Source organism: Canis lupus, chromosome 6 (assembly GCF_048164855.1).
Source record: "Canis lupus baileyi chromosome 6, mCanLup2.hap1, whole genome shotgun sequence".
NCBI lineage: Eukaryota > Metazoa > Chordata > Mammalia > Carnivora > Canidae > Canis > Canis lupus.
Genome location: NC_132843.1, coordinates 39,056,605 through 39,074,841, shown reverse-complemented (window position 1 = coordinate 39,074,841; position 18,237 = coordinate 39,056,605). Strand labels below are relative to the sequence as shown.

The following is an 18,237-nucleotide window of genomic DNA, read 5'->3' as shown; positions in this document are numbered from 1 at the left end:
TGGCTGCAGCACCTGCGACTCCCAGCCCTTTGGCTGTAGTGTTTTAAACGAATAAAAATAGGGGCACCTGGGTGGCTCAGTTGGTTAAGTGTTTGCCTTCAGCTTGGGTGGTGATCCCAGAGTCCTGGGATTGAGACCCCACATGGGGCCCTCTGCTCAGCAGGGAGCCTCTTTCTCCCTCTGCCCCTCACCCCCACTCATACTCTCTGTTGCGTGTTCTCTCAAATAAATGAATAAAATCTTAAAAAAAAAACCTATATAAATGAATAAAATAAAATTACCAAAGCATTATAAAGGAAACCAATTATATGGAAACACAGTTATCAAAACATTTACATTTTTTGGTATTGTAATATATCTACTTCTTTATTAACACATTAAAAATAAGGAAAGTCTGGGATGCCTGGGTGGCTCAGCAGTTGAGCATCTGCCTTTGGCTCAGGGCATGATCCCAGAGTCCCAGGATCGAGTCCCACATCGGGCTCCCTGCATGGAGCCTGCTTCTCCCTCTGCCTGTGTGTCTCTGCCTCTCTGGGTGTCTCATGAATAAATAAGTAAAATATAAAAAAAATAAGGAAAGTCTAACAACTACGATCCTTTCGAAGTAGTGATGAGAGCAAATGGTGTTTTGCAAGATCTTCAAAGACTATAATACAGCCTGAAAACATCTGTGATTTCTGTTGGGTACAAAGACACAAGCCCTCTGAAAACTATTTTGGCTTGTTGCCCAAGCCCGTTATAGGATGTTTAATTTCAGTTACAGGTGAGTGAAAACAAAGATGTCATGTTCTTCCTATCTAGGTTCACAACCCCCCGAAGCCCATAGACCCCAATCAAGACCCTGATTGCAGAGTGGGATGGGAAGGAAGGAGACACCATCCTGAGCTGGGTGCTTCCTCTGCCATTTCCTTATAGCAGCCGAGACAGGTGTAGCCCAGCTCAAGTTCTGAGTAAGATGTGAGCTTTGAGGAGGGTGCTTGACTTGCCTAAAGGCAGCCGGGCCTGCGTGACTGCTCCCTGTTGCTCCTTCCACACACAGTTGCCTCCTCAAGGGAGACCCATGGCACTCAGTTAACCCTTGGGCCCCAGAGCCCACCCCAGCAGCCCCATGACCTGTGGAGTATAACCAGTGTCCAGAAGGGCAATGGCCCCTGGAATCACACACACTTTGTTATTTTTATCTCCAGTTTATTTTTTTAGACTAAGAGCAGAGTATGAAAGTCACAGCCAAAGCACTTGAAAAAGGCCCAGGAGGATGGGTGGGGCCACAGAAGGAGGGCAGGGCGGGGTTGTGGGTTTGGGTCCTGGCTGGGGGCTGGAGGGGACAGGGCGTCGTTGTCTCACGGTCTCCAAAAGTGTCTGTGCGTTGCATAGGTCTTGTCTTCACAGAAGACAAAAGAGGGGCCAGGGGGTCCCCCGGTGGGGGGGCCTAGCCTGGTGGGGAAGGGGTCTGAAGCTGGAAAGGAGGTCAAGGAGGGCAGGGGGTTGGGGAGAGAGGGAGTCTGTCCGTCTGTACATTATATATAGAGATATAGAGTCTGTACATGCCTGCCGGCACCCCAATGCCCACCCTTTGTCACCTTGTCCCCTGCCCGCCCCCCCCAGGGGTGTCTGCTTGTAAACTTGGATCCGATCCAAACTGAAATCCTGGGAGCGGGAGTGGGAGGAGGACGTGCTTATTGCTGTAAACAGGGGAAAGGGGGCAGTAGGCGCTGCCACCCCCTCGCCCATCTAGTCCTCTCCCTGTGTCCACCCCTAGAAGAGATGATGGGGGTGCCTCCCACACTTGGACTGGCTCTCTAGGTCTCTGGTGGTGACAACAAGGGAGGGTACCAGGGAAAGGTACCGGAGCCAGAAGGCCATCCGGGACCGTGGCCGTCCCTGTGTCTGGCCCACTACTGTGCCCTACATGGGGAGCGAGAGGGCGAAGGAGATGGGCACGGATGTATGCTGCAGACCACACTCCCAGCCATCGGAGAAGGGGTCTAGCCCCACACCCAGGCTTCCCTCGGAGAGGCCAGAGTCTCCCCACCCTTTGCCAGCCCCACGTCTCCCAGCTGAGGGAGGGGGCAGAGCTAGGAGGCCAAGAGCGTCATGAGGAAGAAGGCGATGCCCACAGCCAGGGGCAGGTGTTCCCGCTTGGGGCTCGTCCCGCTGATGCTTTTCTCCAGCTTGGGCACCTGGGGATTCTCTCCCTCAAAGTCCTCTGCGGGCAGATGAACAGAGAGGGTGGTGAGAGCTGGGCTGCGCGTGCGGGTGGGGCACGCGGCGGCGGCGGCAGCAGCAGCGGAGCCAGGATGGGACCACCCACGGGGCGGGGGTGGGGATGGGGAGGGATCCGTGCCCCGGGGAGGCATGCGAGGTGAGCAGGCACCGGGGAGGGGGCTGCGGTTCCAGCAGTGGCCACCAGAGGGCGCTGCGCAGACTCACCCAGCACGTTGATCTTCACCTGGGGACCCATGGTGAACTGGGGGAGGGTGGGGGCCGGCTTCTCCCCGGAGTGCGATGCTGCGGGGCGGGGTGCGGGTGGGAGACAGGAGGGGGGGGACAGTCAGGGCCAGGACCCGCCCACCCCCGCTACGGCTGGGGAGTAAGTCCCCGCTCCTGCACCCCCCCACCGCCCCCGGGAGCCAGGGGAGCCCCGAAGCAGGGAGCCGAGGACGGGGTCGCGGCCGGGCGCCGAGGGGACTCACTGGAGGCGCAGCAGACGAACACCTTCATCCGCAGGCACTTCCAGTGCAGGCTGTGGGTGGGCGTGGCTGGGGACGAGACGGGGCGTGAGCGGCGCTCTTGGAGGTCACGCCCCTACGCGTCTGGCACGATCCCCACCCTGGACACGGGTCACGGGGCTCCGCCGCCAGCCCTCAAGGGACCCTGAGCCTCGAGCTCCAGTCCCGGAACATCCCTCACCGAAGCCGTGACCCCGCGACCCCGCGGGGGTCGGACTGTCACCAACCCCGTCCGGAGCCGGAGCCCCGAGGCCGCACCCCAGTGTCACGTGCAGGGACGGAGGCCCCACTATCTGGCCTGCACTCCCACCACGCTAGCCTTTAGGCCCACCTCTACCCGGCCCTCCCGGAACCTTGGCCCCACCCCCGCCCCACCCACTGGCCCGCTCTGGCGGACGCGCTGTAGGCCCCGCCCCGGCCCCCGAGACCCCAACCCCAGGCTCTCTCCTTCCTTTAGGCCCCGCCCCCGCCCCCGAGACCCCAACCCCAGGCTCTCTCCTTCCTTTAGGCCCCGCCCCCGCCCCCGAGACCCCAACCCCAGGCTCTCTCCTTCCTTTAGCCCCCGCCCCACCCCACCCCCTGCCCTCACAAACTATTAGCCCCCGCCCCTGGCCCCACCCCCGGCCCTCACGGACATCCTTAGACCCCGCCCCGCTCCTCGGGTCCCAGGCTTATCATTCACTCTCCTGGCCCCGCCCCAGCCCCGCCCCCTCGGGCCCAGTCCTCTGGTCACTCTCCCCAGGCCACGCCCCTCCGGCCCCCTCATGCCCAGTCCTTCTGTCACTCACCCCTCGGCCCCGCCCCAGTCCCGCCCCCTCGGCCCCAGACCTCCAGTCACTCACGTCCCCGCCCCACCCCCGGCCGTCACTCACAGATGTAGTAGTACTCGTGGCCGGCGTGGAACTCGTAGCCCAGCGAGAAGGCGCTGTAGCGCTGGAACTTCTCCGAGAACTTGATGGGACTGTGGGGGGCGTGCGGGCGGTTGCACTCCCAGCGCTTGAAGCCTTGGCTGGCGTTGCAGGTGCGGTAGCCGGCGTGGCTCACCATGTACAGCACGTACTGCTCCGCCCCGCCCCCGGGGCCCGGGCCCGCCCCGGGGCCCACCCCCGAGCCATTGTAGTGAGGACAGTAAATGTCCAGGTAGTCGTTGACGTTCACCTGCACCGTGTAGCCCTCTCGTCGCAGGCTGCGGGGGAGAGGAAGCGGGTCAGACGCCCGCCCTCGTCCCACTGCCGCCAGCCCTACGCGGGCCTTCCCGGCCCACGCCATGTCCCGTCCTTCTCCCGGGGCCACCAGAGGGCAGCAAAGGCTCACGGAAGCCCGCCTGCCTCCACACCGAAGGGCGGGGAAGAAGGGAACGTACGCTTCGGTTGCCACAGAAACGGCGCAGGCCTCGGCGACTCCCAGACCCGGGCCCGGATTTCCTCCGTTCCTCCCTCAGCGTCCCCCCTCCCCCCCCCCCCCCCCCCCCGAGGATAGTGACAGGGGAAGGGAAGGGTGAGTGTGGCAGGGATCCCTTCCCTCTCCTGGCATGCTTTCCTGCCGCTGCCGGGCCTCCCCACGGACAGTCGGACAGGACCTGACCTCACAGACGCGCGTGTGGAGACCTCGTGCATGGGCACGCACAATTCCGTGGCGCACAGGCAGGCGGCACACACATAGAAAAGCTAGGCTGCTTGTGTGTTGGGCTTGCATGTCAGTCTTGGTTGACCCCAGCCATCTCAAGCTCTCCCTTCCCTCACTCCCTGCCCCCCAGACAGACAGACAGACACACAGGCACATGCTCCCTCTACAGTATTAACGGCCATTTAGGTCCCCAACAACGTGATACAACAGATTGGGGAGCTAAGGGACTCCACACCAAGGCTCCACGTACTATCATGCCAACCAGCTCCAACTTCCTCAACCTGGCACCGCTGCCCCCTTCGTGGTGTTAGGCAGAGTAGTGGGCATAGTGCCCAGACAGCATGGCTGTGCCTCGTACTCCCTTAATCCTTCTATGGGACACAGAAGCAGATGCTCGGTCCCTTGTAATCCCCACCTGCCTCTCCAGTCACCATCAAAGTGTTGGTCTTAACGCCCTCCATGGTGGTGCTGAGCCATTGCAGGAATGGGAGAAACATCCAGATGGAGAAAGAAATTCAGAGAAGTGGGCAGAAGTTCTCCCCAGTTTCCTTAGGGGAGGAATGCACACATCCAAGCAGGAAAAGTTGAACACGGCAGATGCAGAAGGCATGGGATACCTGGCAACATGAAACCACTGGGGTCCTTGGTCCCTGGGAATTCCCTGAAGGGAGGGACTGGCTCCCCATGTCACCAGGCCCCTCCCAGTTCCACAAACAGTCATTAGATCCACTAGGGAAATAAGCTTAGAGGCCTCTGAATTGAGTGGAGCCTTGGGGGTCCCTCCTCACCTTATCCTACTTCCTTGGCCTCCCTAAGCACTGCCTCCCTAAGCCTGGCAGAGAGGTGAGTGCTGGTGCTGGGGCACCTCAGTAAGAATGGGCACAGCCTCCTTGAGTCATCAGGAATGCCACCAGTCCCACCTGGTTCCCACGGGAGCGATGGGTCACTTAGGCCCCTCCCTGGCCTTGGCACTCAGGTGGGCAGGAGTCTCGGCCCCGGGCACTGGGAGCAGGAAAACGGGTTAGACCAGGCCTGGCTCCTGGCGCCATCTGGGTTTGACTCTCTATCCCCAGCTTCCAATTCTACTGTTCCTTCCCCATGGGCTTTGAGGAGGGGGCTGCCAGTGATAGGGTGCCAGGCCTAAAGCAGCTGCACAGCCACCCAGGGACTCTGTCCCTGAGCCTGAGCCTCACCTAGGTTTCCAGCCCTACTTTGAAGTGGCCCCTCCCTGGGGCAGGCCCAAATGCCTGGACTACACAGCCCATTCCAGCAAGGAATAAGCTAAGGCCAGGCCTACTGGGATAGGTGGCCTCAGTTTCATCAACAGGGCCGGGACTGGCTTTCCAGAAAGGTGGCTGGGTGAGCACCAATGAAGAAAAGCTATCTTTCACCTATATCTGGGCAAGGTGGCAGAAGCGGCCCCTGAAATGCCCCCCAAGCTGGGCACGTGGGAGGAAAACCTACTCAGGGAATGGCTGCTGCAGTAGGTATCTGGCAGGCAAGGGGCTGGGTGCCAAAGTTCCCAGTCACAACTCTTGGGAGGCCTGAGTGAGGTATCTGCTTGGCTTGGGCACTTTCATTGAATCTGTCACCCTCCCTGCCCTGGCTGCTGCTGCTACAGGTCCAACAGGGCCCCCGGCTCACCATCCCTGGGGGTACAGGTGGGACCTGGGGGTTGGGGTATGCCTGCCCTGTCAAACACTTGGCTGTTCTGCGCTTCACCCCCTACTATATTTGCAGAAAAGCAAAGGTCGGCACACCCCACCTGGAGGGGGAGCCCCCTCACCCCGTTTTGTCGGCTCTCCAGGCTCCCCCGCCTCGGTGTGCCTCGGGTACACATTCTGACCCTCTGCCTGCGACCCTCTGCCTGCGCGAGCCTGGGGGGTGAGCGGTGGGGGAGCAGGTAAGGAGAAAACCTCTCCCCGCGGGGCAATTAGGGGCAGGTAAACAGGGTGTGTAACAAGACCAGGGAGGAGGGAAAGCATCCCAAGTGGCCCAGAACTTGCCTAATCCCCGCCCCCAGCCCTGGAAGCGGGATGCAGAGCTGAAGAAGCGGAGGAGGGATGTAAAGACCCGACCCAGGCTCTCCTCCCTCCAGCGCGCCCCCGAGGCGGCGCGCCGCTCGCTCAGGCAGCAGAGGCTGGACCACGTGCGCGCGGCGTGGGGTCCGCGCGCCGGGCTGGTGGGGGTGTTGGAGGGCTGGCAGGGCGGCTCAGGCACTCTGACACCCCTGCACCCCGCCCCACCGGGTCCCGCCATCCCCAGCCCCGGGGCCCTGGGCTTCTCGAGCCGGCGTTGGGTGGGGGAGAGGCAGCACGCCCGCATCCCCGCCCCCTCCCTGCGACAGCGGCGGGCGGCGGCGAAGGTTTATTGATCTGCAGCGGCGGCGAAGAGCGAAGGACCCGCCGAAAGCGAGACACACAGAAACGAAGTGAGAGGAGACGCGCACCAAGTGGGGGGAACAGGCCTGGGTCCTCGGGAGGGGACAGGGGCGAGACAGCGAGAGGGGTGCGGGATCGGAGAGCGCGCCCTGGAATGGGGACGGAGAAAGGCGTGGAGGAAGGAGGGACGTGGGGGCCGATCGGGGAGCCCCCCCTCCCGCGGAGACGGCTCTCAGAGGCGGGGAGGGGTGCGGGGCAGAGGCCGGGTGTCAGGGAGAAAACACGCACAGAGAAAGACCGAAGGGGATGTAGTACAGCCTCAATAAATATTTGCTGAATGAACGTGTGAATGGAAGAGAAACCAGCAACAGAAGCATTCCAGGGAGAAAGGCATGGACATGGCTGGAGAAAGATATTCCCGAGGCTGCTGGAACTCGGGGCAAATGACAGCACCGGGCTCCGGCCGCAGAGCAGCGAAGCACAGGCTGGGGCACACCTTTGGCCATCAGCAGGTCCTCCCGCCCCCCACCCCAATCCAATTCCGGGCTCAGGGGATCCCTCGACCTCTCAGATTCTCTTTCTTCCCCCCCAGTATAGTACCCCGCATCCCTAGTTTCTGGGCCAAGCTGGGAACCGCTCTCCCCAATTACAGCGCATCAAACGGAGGGTCTATTGGGGGGCAGGGGCAAAAGCGCGACCGCTGTTCAGGGCACTGCTCCCAGGTCTGTCAAAGGAGGCCTCTGCACGTGTCCCACCAGCACCCTCCCACGTGATCCCAGGAGGTGGGGTCGCAAGACCCTCTCCACGTGACCCCAAGGGGCAGAGACCCTCGGCACGTGACAGGGGGTGGGAGCCCGGCGCCCAGCTCACGTGACCGGGGGGAGGGGGCGCGGGAGCCTGTGGCTCGGCCGAGCCCCGCCCCCAGCTCCCTGGCCCTTTCCTCTCCCGGCTCCGGAGCACGTCGCTCTCACGATTTATGGGGCCGCGGCTGCCGCAGTGAGGGAGCCGGGGAGCCCGGGCGCAGCGGCAACAAAGGCCGAGGCAGCGAGGCGGGGGCGGCGGCGTCCTCCTAGCCGGGGGCGCGCTCCCTCCCACCGCTGCCGGTCCAGACCTGCGGGGGCTCGGGGAAAGCAGAAAGGAGGCTCCCGGAACCGGGCTCCCCCACCCCCTCCCAGGGCTTTCACCTGAGCCCAGGTGTATGCGGGGGAGGGGAGCCCAATCAACAACATCCTCCACCGCCGCCCCCTCCCCATCCAGGCCGTTCCCGCAGACCCCCGGCTCCGGCTTCCCCTAAGAATGCCGGGGGGCCCCGAGGGTGGTGGGACCCGGGGCCCCTCACCTGCGTGCTCTCCACTCCCTGCCAGACTCGTGGGGCGGGGGGCGGACGTGTGAGTCTGGGGGAGGGGGACGAGCTAGATAGAACGGGGACTCACCACCCCCCCGCACCCCCCAGAGTTCCGCGAGTCCCGCTCCAGGGGGGAGGGGCCTCATCCCCCACCCCCGAGGTTTCCATGGGAAGCGAGAGGGGGGCGTCGTTGGCTCATCCCCACCCCCAGTCTGACACTCCGGGCGCGAGCAGGGAGAGGGGGAGGCGCGGAGCCCCAAACAACAAAGAGCGGAGCGGCGAGCGGCAGCCCCTCCCCCGGGAGGTTGGGGGGTCGCGGCTGCCGGGCCCTCCCCGGACCCCTCCCCTGGGGCCTCGCCAATTGCTCCTGGGTCGCCCCCCAGGGTGGGGAGCCAGAAGCAGTGCCGCGGCCGCCTGGGCAGGTGTGACAGTGACCCCCGCGTCCCTAGGGATGCCCCCAACACAGACACACACGGAGGCACCGCGCGGAGGAGAGGGCAAGGACAGCGAGGACCTGGCCCCGCGGCCGGCACCCGGGGAAACCAGACGGCCGCCCTGACACCCGCCCAGACCGCGGAGGCGCCGGCGGCCACCCCAACCCAGACGCGACCGGCCACGCGGACAGCGGCCGCAGCCCCCTCCCCGCCCGCTTCCCGCTCCCACCCCAGACGACCGCCGACGCAGACACACAAATCACACACTCAGCCATACACGCGCACTGACAGCCGCGCACGCCTGCTCACACTTGGAGCCACACGGCGTCCCCAGGCCGGGCGTGTGTGTACGTGTGTGACACGCCGACATCTGCCTGCTCTCCTCTCTCACTGGCAACCCCGTTTCCATCCCCGCCAAGCAGCACCTCCGGGACCCCCACCTCGGCGACCCAGCCCCAGCGCATCCCTGCGGGGCTGCTCCCCACGACCAGGGCGACCCCTTCGGCCTCGTTCTGAGGAGGTGCTCGACCGGACTCCGGGCTCAGCTCTGGACCCCACTTCTAAAAGCAGGAGTCCGACACAGAGCCCCTTGAAAGCCTCACCGCCGAAAACAGGTCATCCCTGGGCCCCCTGGTGCGACGGCCCCACTCGGCTGGAGGGGGCGAAGATGGGGGGCTGTGCGGTGGGGACACGCCGTTCCAGCGCCGGGTGCGGTGTCCCCGAGCCGCCTCCTCCGCGCGGCCCAAGTCCTCGTAGACCTCCACAGCCTCTTCCAGACGCGCCCCCCCACCGCGAGTTTCACAGACGCCCACGGAGCGTGCCCTCCCCCCAGCCCCCGGCTCCCGCCCCCAGCCGGGCCTCCTGGGACCCCCACCTCGGCGGCCCTGAGGACTTCCTGCCCCCCTCCTCGGCTCCCTCTCTCGCAGACGCGGGACGCACTGGGCTCCCCGGGCCCCCGACTCACTGCTGGTTGGAGCTGTTCCAGTACACCGCATGCCGGTTTCCCAGTGCCCCCCCGGGCCCCTGGGCCAGCAGCGGCAGCAGCGGCACCGGCACGAGCAGCAGCAGCAGCAGCAGCGGAGCCGCCGCCATCCCCGGAGCCGCCGCCGCCGCCGCCGCCGCCCCCCGACTGAGCCCCGAGATCCCGGCTCCTCGCCTCCCAGCTCCTGCCGCCGCCGCCGCCGCCGCCGCCACCGCCGCCGCCTCCGGCCCCGGAGCCCTAGACCACGCCCCCAGCCCATCCCTCCGCCCTCCGGGCGCGCCCCCGACGCCCCGCCCCGGGCGCGCTCCCGCCTGGCTCCGCCCCGCTTGGGCCTGGGGCGCGCGGCGCTCGGGCGGTGGGGACTGTGCTGCCCCCTCGGGAACGGCCGGCGCGCGCCTAGTCTCTTCCTATCAGGTTTACTTTCTGCTTCCGCGGGTCCCGGGCCTTCTGCCGCCGAGTCGAGATCCCTGGAGAAAGACGAGGGAGGCCGGGCCGGGATCTGGATCTCGTGTGAGCACATCCTCCCTGCGAGGGGCTGGGGGTGGGGGGGGTAGAAAAGGAGTTGGGGGCCGGGACCGCTTCCTGAGTAAACCTTTCTGAGCAGCCCGGCCTCCGCCCTCCACAGCCTTCGTCGCTCGCTCGTGAAGGACGAGGTGGGTGGGCTCTTCAGGGTGGTGGGGAACCTGTGGGCTTCCCAACCCCGAGACCCCAGCTGAGCAGGACTTGTTTCCTAGGAGATGAGGCCGAAACGCCCGGCCTGAGGGTGCTGGAGGCGCCAGGACCGTCAGCAGGAGCACCTGCAGAGGATTCCTCATTGCACGCGAGCCGGGCCCCTCCCCGTGCCGCCGCTGGTGTCCTGGGCTTTGTCACTGTCCGACACGCTGACAGGAGGACAGAGGGCAACGCATCCTGGCTTCCGGCTATCACCAGCCCCTGTCCCCACAGTGACACCCAAGCACAGACATTACACACTCACGTTCAAGAGAACAGAAATGCAGCGCCCGACACAGACATTTACACACACAGATGCCCCGGCAGACAAACACAGGGAGCGGTGCTCAGACAACTAGAGAGCTGCAGACACGCAGGCACCATAGCACAACCCAGACCCACGGGCACGCGCGGCAACTCACATCCAAGCCCACACGCACCCTGACACATGCAGTTCCGTGTTCTCCTCTTCTCTCTTGTTTGCCTGGGAAGTAGACATTCAGGGAAAGGGTCTAGAATTCAGGCGTAGGGGGTGCCCACCCCTCATCTCCTCTCTCTTGGAGAGGCTCAGACTGAGAGTGAACAGGTCTCAGATCAGGTTCTGACAACCCACACCAACTGCCTGTACGAGGTGGGGAATGGTGGGGAATGGTGTGGTGCTCTTTTCTTCTTTACTTCAGGACAGAGGACACAGAGGCACCCTTCATCTGCTTATGTTTGCAGGACAGGGGTCCTGACACAAGGCAGCCTCGGGTGCCTGGGTGAGGAGTGAGGTGGCAGTGTCGTTTAGCATGGGCCTCATGCACCTAACTGTGCCAGGCAGGAGCAGGCCCTGCCCCCCCTTCAGCTCCCCTCCACCCCAGGAGATCTCCTCTCCCTTCTCAGGAGCCAGAAAATAAATTAGGCCCCTTGGGGTGGGAATGGGGGACTTTGCAGACAGCTCTCTCTTCCCCCAGACTCCTCATCCCCAGGGAGATTTGTTTCACCCAAGTGATGCTAACCTGCCTTCTCCAGGTGCCACAGATCCCCGCCTCTCCCACCCCCCACTCCCTGCTGCACAAAGGGAGGTGTCTCTGTAGACCCACAGGTGCTAGAGGGGCTGCCCAGATAGATATGTATGGGTAGGACCTTGCTGGTTTGGTCTAGGACTTCAGATTTTGTCTGAGAAGCCTAAAGTCCCTTTTTGGCAACTGGGTCCCACTTATGGATGTAGGCCCGTTTCTATAGGACCCAGATACTCCTGTTTGGGAACTAGCACCCCTACACCCACTCTCCATTTATGACTGAGCCCTTCTCTTTAGAATCTGGAGCCCTTTCTCTAGGATTTAAGCGGCTCTATTGAGTTTTTAAGTTCTGAGGCACTCTCTCTAGAACCTAGGCCTCTGTCCATGGGATCTAGTACTTGATCTGGACCTCTATCCGAATCAGTTGCTGGCTGATTTGGGGTTCTGTGTATTTTCGAATAAGCACCATATATGCAGACCTTTGCAGAGGCGCATCTCTTTGCATAGGGCCTTAGTGCAAAAACAAGCATGCTGCTTCCTTCAGCAGGAGGCCCCAGGTGTTTCTCCATCTTGGTGAGGGGGGTTTGAGCTGATGCACCCTTTCCTAGCCCTGTGGGTGACTCCTTTGTGCCATGCACAAACGACAGCTATGTGGCTGTCCTGATGTGGGCTATGGCCTTCCAGTTAGGACTCCTATGCCTGCTTCCTGGCCTCCAGTCCTGGGCTCTTGGCTTTTCTAAGGACTGGGTCTCTGTGTTTAAGATCAGGCCACTGTTCACATGGCTGGGATCTGATCTAAAGCCTGGGCCTCTTTTTGTGGCATCTGTGGCATCGATAGGTCCTAGGCCTCTGTTTATAACTGTCACTCAGATGTTTCCTGACTATGATACAGAGTATGATGTATATTTTATGATACAGCACACATATGCATGCACACGTGCACACACACACTCACATATAACTGACACAGTAAGGGTCATGAAGCAATAGCGAGTCTTTTTTTTTTAATTTTTATTTGTTTATGATAGTCACACAGAGAGAGAAAGAGAGGCAGAGACATAGGCAGAGGGAGAAGCAGGCTCCATGCACCGGGAGCCCAACGTGAGATTCGATCCAGGGTCTCCAGGATCACGCCCTGGGCCAAAGGCAGGTGCTAAACCACTGCGCCACCCAGGGATCCCGCAATAACGAGTCTTACTACAGAGGATGCACTTTGGTATTTTTCTCCTCTAGTTTTAAATCTTTTTTTTTTAAGATTTTATTTATTTATTCATGAGAGAGAGAGAGAAAGAGAGAGAGAGAGGGGCAGAGACACAGGCAGAGGGAGAAGCAGGCTCCATTCCATGCAGGGAGCCTGATGTGGGACTCGATCCTGGGTCTCCAGGATCAGGCCCTGGGCTGAAGGCGGCACTAAACCGCTGAGCCACCGGGGCTGCCCTTAAATCTTTTTTAAAATAAAAAAAAGGCTAGTTGAGACCCATAAAATGTATTCTTGATTTCACCACCCAAAGATGTCACAAGCTATAGTTTGAGATGCTGGTGCCCAAGGCCTGGGCTTCTGCTGGGCCCGAGGTTCTCTCCATGGGACAGGCCCTTTTTGCAGGGCCTCAGACCTCTTTTCTCCTTACTACAGGTTCAGCCTCATCTCCTTCTGATCTTGCTGGAGTACCTCTGGTTGCCATGTTCTCTCCAGGGACACTGAATTCAGACCTCAGGACCAAGGATGCAGGGAGTAGAACAGGTGGGGGGCAGAGGGAGTCCTCAGGCTATGTGGCCCAAAGTGGCTCCCAGGACATGGGGTGGCAAGCACAGCACTGAGCTGTGTTCAATAAATCATGGAGGCTAGGGCCTGGGGGAGGGGGAGACCAGCAGGGAAGGTGGGGCCATAGATAAATAATTCATTAAACAAATAAACAAGGAGCCTGCGATAGGGAGGACTGGACACGCGTGTGCTCGGGGGAGGCAGCCACCAGCTTCAGTCATGAAATATTCACAGGTTCTGCACCTTGGCCAGGGCCCGGGCATGTGCCCCAGAACAGGTGGGCTGTTTATACGGTCTTAGCATGGAGACCTTGGTGCCAAGGGGGAGGATGGTGCGTGTGTTTTCCTGACACTCCCGAGTGTGTTGTTGGCATGGCCATGCAGTGCACAATGTCCTGAATTGACATGGAGCCACAAGAAGCACCACACACACCGCCGTGTGGTCCAGGACATAGAACCAGGATACAGGGCTTAGTGGGTGGGGTCAAGGTGGAAGAAGCTCTGGCTCTGGTCATGCCCTGGTCCTAAGGAGCCCAGCAGGCTGCACTACCTGAAGTGGGGAGCATCTCTAGGTGAGCACCTCTGGGAGCAGTACCTCTGTGGGAACATCTCTGGGGGGAGCATCTCTGGGGTGTTGTGAGACGTGTGTGTGAATCCTCTGAATGTGCTTCCAGAAGAGCTGGTTTAGCACCTACTTCTCACTGCTTCCTCATCTGTAAAGTGGGGAAAAGAATACCTTCCTGGAGAAGTTGGTTGTGATGAGGATTAGGATCCATGAGGGGCTTGATTCATGGGGGTCTCATCACCATGAGTTTTATTTATTTATTTATTATTTTTATTTTTTTAAAGATTTTATTTATTTATTCATGAGAGATAGAGAGAGAGAGAGAGAGAGAGAGAGAGGCAGAGACACAGGCAGAGGGAGAAGCAGGCTCCATGGAGGAAGCCCAACGTGGGACCCGATCCCGGGGCTCCAGGATCATGCCCTGGGCCGAAGGCAGGCACTAAACTGCCGAGCCACCCAGGGATCCTCTCATTTATTTATTTTTATTAAAGACTTTATTTATTTATTTTACAAAGATAATGAGAGAGAGCACAGGCAGGGGGAGCATCAGGCAGAGGGAGAGGGAGAAGTAGACTCCCTTTGAGCAGGAAGCCCAACTCTGGGTCTCGATCCCAGGACTCTGGGGTCATGACCTGAGCCAAAGGCAGATGCTTCACCAACTGAGCCACCCAGGTACCCCTCATTTATTTTATTTTTATTTTTTTAATATTTTATTTATTTATTCATGATAGATACACACACAGAGAGAGGCAGAGACACAGGCAGAGGGAGAAGCAGGCTTCATGCAGGGAGCCCGACATGGGACTCGATCCCTGGTCTCCAGGATCGCGCCCTAGGCCAAAGGTAGGCGCTAAACCACTGCGCCACCCAGGGATCCCTTATTTTTATTTTAAATTTAATTTAATTTATTTACTTGAGAGAGCAGGAGAGAGAGATAGAGCACAAGCAAAGGAAGGGGCAGAGGAAGAAGCAGACTCCCTGCTAAGCAAGGAGCCAGATGTGGGGCTGATCCCAGGACCCCGAGATCATGACCTGAGCCGAAGATAGAGGCTTCGATGGCTGAGCCACCCATGTGCCCCTCATTTACTTTTTAAAAAGGCTTTATTGCTAAGTAATCTCCACACCTAAGTCAGGGCTTGAATTCACAACCCCGAGATCAAGAGTCACGTGCTCCACCTCCACCTCCACAAGTAGGGCCAGCCAGGTACCCCTCATCACCATGATTATTAGGGGGTTCTCTCCTGAGGGCTGTCCACTGAGACTAGCCCTAGACTCACTTTTCCATTCCTTCTCCTTCTCTCCAAGCTTCTCTAAAAGTTGTCATGGAGACAGAGCTGGACCAGGGCTTGGGGAGTGGGACAGGGCAGGAAACAATGAGATGGAATCAGGGGGAGGGGGGAGTTTCAGCCCAAACCTGGAAGTCCTCATCTTTGACAGTGTGGAGGGAGGGATCCCTGACCTTCTCAGACCACAGAGCCTCTTCCTAACCCCTAAAACTCTGCCTAGATCGAGACTCTCTTCTCTCTCCTGCCACCAAAACTGAGCTTTCCAGGAAGTAGCTTCATGGAGAGGGAAGTGGGGCAGAGAGGTCTCTAAGCCTCACAACACACCCCCACCAGGTCCTCATGGCCAGAACTCAGGACCCCACCTTCTGCCTAGCGGTTGAGAGGATCCCTGGTGAAGATGGCTATGTCTGGGCAAAACCTAGAGAAGTAGCACCCCAGAGTGGGTGGGGGGAATCCAGGCTGGAGGGAGCCTCAGAGGGCCAGAGTAGAGTACTGGGCCTCTTGGGAGGCTCCAGCATTCCCCAGCCTTCTGGAATCCTCTGGAGAGGATCTGCTCCACAGGAGAGCCAGCAGACAGGTCTGAGCTGGCCTGCTCCTCTGCAGACAGAATAGGTTGGGGGAGGGGGCCTGAGATCTTAGTGGGGAGTGGTGGCTATAACCCCTATGTCTCCTCCGGGGAGTCAGGGCCAGAGGGGACTAAAGCTCAGGTACATGCTACCATAGCTTAGGGTCCAGCCCTTTGCCTCCCTTGGCCCACTGCTGCCAACTGGGGAGCCAAGAGTCTGGGCCCCCAAGTGTGAAGAGAGTGCCTGCCCACTCCTTCCCAAAGAGCCAACATCAGTTCTCTGTACTCCCCTCCCCTGGGCTGGGCAGGTCCAGGCTAATCTGTACAAGAGCTTCGTGGCAAACACTGATCTGTAATAAAACCACAATGTGTGTTCAGGAGAAGGGATTCCAGACACAGAGAGATCCAGACAACACATGTACACATTCTCACACATATATACACATATATACATACATAAAATACAGCTGTGGGAGGGCAAACACTAGCAGTCCTGAGGACACACCTAAACACGGACTCACACTGAGTCACACACACACAAGCATTATTAGTTCTACACATTCCCTCCCTGCTTTAAACTTTGTCTTTCAAATCCATGTCTTCTCTGACAGCTCATCTTCCCATAGCTACATACGCTAGATGTAGCTCCGTAGTAGCATTTGCACTTGGCATTATAATTATTTGTTGGCCGGTTTGTCTTCCTGAGTAAACTGAAGATTCCTTAAGGGAAAGGATCTTGTCTGATGCAAGTGCATATCCCTAGCATGTAGCATGCAGCCTGGTGTTGAGTTGGTAGGAGTAGGGAAGTGATTCACAAATAATTGTTGAATTGATGCACAGAGGAGTAAGTGCACTCAGCCAGCAGGGACGCCCATGTCTACAGCCCCTCAGCAGCACACAGGATAACCAGTGCCTCTGGTCCTGCCTGCTGGTTTCCTGGCCTCCTGGCCCCCTGACCCCACTACCTCTCGGCTTCTTCAAAGGGCCTCCTTCTTGGTTTGGTGGAAGACCATGAATCTGAGCTCCACCTGAGGGCTGGCAGGCAAGCTAAGGGTTAATGACACCTCATTAGTATTTAATTGGAGGAAGGAAGCTGCCCTGGCACCAGACAGGTGGGCAGGCCTGCCCCTTGCTGGAAGCAGGCATCCCTAGTTCCAGCATCCTGCCGGGTGGGTGGGTGATTTGGCCCTGGAGACCCTCAACCCAGCCGGGGCACCTCCCCCCACCATTTGCTTTGCCAATGTAGTCTCTAGACAGTACAGACCAGCCCTCCCCATCTGTCAACAAACATCCAGAGGGAGAGGCCGACTTCTTTCTGCTTTAGCTAGGCTGTGCCCCCTCTCACTGGAGGAGACACTGGAGGCTAGAAGGGGGGTGGGTAAGGCACAGCAAAAGGAGAGATAAATTATGGAGCTGCTAAGGGATAAAGTCGGGATACAGACAAGCGACAGGACTGGGGATGTGGCGATGTCTGCTCAATTTGACCTTAAATGAAGAGAATGCAAATGAGATGCAGACGATATGCAGAAGACCAGTAGGATTTCAGAATTAGCATTCCCGGTGGGTGGGGACAGCTCCGGCTCCCACACCCTAGACCCCAGACCCCAACACTGTTGCCAGCACTCCTCCCCTCCCCTTCACTGGCCATTACAGTGAGAATAGGGATCTCTGAGAATTACAGGAGCTTGGTTGGGCTAGGGCTGCAGGACAAGGGAAACTGAGGTCCACCCCAGTCTCCCCACCCCCAACCGCAACAGCCACCCAAGCTGCCACTGGAGCTCAAGCAAAGACCACTCTCAGGGTTATGATGGGACACACTGTCGGTTGCTATGGGGACCCCCTCCTCACGTCCAGGCGAACCAATGGGCATCACGGCTGATGACCTCATGCCCAAGGCCCCGGGATTCAATTGGCTTTTTGGAAGCCAGAGTGCCCCTCTCCAAATGCGTCACCGCTGGGAATCCCCCCGACGACCCCAGCTGCTGTGGCCTGCTGAAAGAAGGGCGGCGTGCTGGGAGCTCACAATTTGATGAATGAATGAATAAGCAAAGGAAGAATTACTGAAAGAGAAGAAAAAAGGGAGGGGTCACAGAAAATGACCAAAGCTCCAGGGTTTCACTTTTAGGGAAAGAGGGTGATTTGCCACCCCGCTCTTGGGAGGACGCTCTTGGGAGGAGACAGAATGAGGCAGATGACCAGGGTTTTCTCATGTGCTGGGGAGAGACTAGGGCGGGCCCAGCGAAATGAGGGCCCCACCCTGGGTCGTCTAGCGCCTGAGTTTAGGGGTTTGGTGACGCCCCAAAACTCACAGGCCTGCCCAGCCTCCTGGAACCGCGCCCCGGAACGCGCCTCCAGGCCTTCTCATGGGTCGGGCCCAGTCACGGGAAGGCCGCCCGGGCCCTTCCGCCCGCCTCGGCCCGTCTGGGGGGCGCGCCCCGGGGCTGACCCTGCCGAAGGCGCAGGGCCAGCTGTGAGGAAAGGACCGGCGGGCTGGAGATTGCGACCGTCGCGCCCCTGCCTGGCCGCTGGGGCGTGGGCTGAGGCACCTGCCTGGAGAGGGCAGCCCGGTGAGGGCGCGCATTCCAGTGCCGAGTGGGAGACAGCTGCCCCGGCCTCCCGCGCCCCCCGCGCCCACCTCGTCACCGGGAGGGTTGGCCAGGGGGTCTGGGAGGCTGGCCACAGGGTGAGACTCCCACCGTCCCCAGTCGCCCCCGCACGCCCCCCCTACGGCTCCTGGTGGGGGTGGCAGCAGTGCTCTCGGTCTCCACGGCCACTCACGGCCACTCCCCTGGATGACAGTAGGGGCGCAGCTCGAACCCGGGGCCAGAGGATGGCGCCGTAGCTCATC

General features: G+C 60.0%; 1 protein-coding gene and 1 long non-coding RNA gene across 4 annotated transcripts; one reads left to right on the top strand and one right to left on the bottom strand.

Moving 5' to 3' along the window:
• Positions 1–1,167: 1,167 nt before the first annotated feature.
• On the bottom strand, positions 1,168–9,669 carry EFNA3 (ephrin A3). 3 transcript variants are annotated; one of them, XM_072829774.1, is made up of 5 exons: positions 9,480–9,652; positions 3,602–3,915; positions 2,694–2,759; positions 2,431–2,508; positions 1,168–2,206 (listed from the first exon to the last, which is right to left on the bottom strand). In XM_072829774.1, exons 1-5 carry the CDS (start codon positions 9,605–9,607, stop codon positions 2,076–2,078), a joined length of 717 nt encoding a protein of 238 aa, XP_072685875.1. In that variant the 5' UTR covers positions 9,608–9,652; the 3' UTR covers positions 1,168–2,075. The 3 variants fall into 3 exon arrangements, with proteins under 3 accessions (XP_072685875.1, XP_072685877.1, XP_072685876.1); XM_072829776.1 differs by lacking the exon at positions 9,480–9,652 and adding an exon at positions 9,118–9,278; XM_072829775.1 differs by lacking the exon at positions 2,431–2,508 and having other exon boundaries at positions 9,480–9,669.
• Positions 9,670–9,859: 190 nt separating this feature from the next.
• On the top strand, positions 9,860–12,655 carry LOC140635319 (uncharacterized). Its single transcript, XR_012032679.1, has 2 exons — positions 9,860–10,007; positions 10,232–12,655. It is a non-coding gene; the product is annotated as an uncharacterized lncRNA (long non-coding RNA).
• The last annotated feature ends 5,582 nt before the right edge of the window (positions 12,656–18,237 follow it).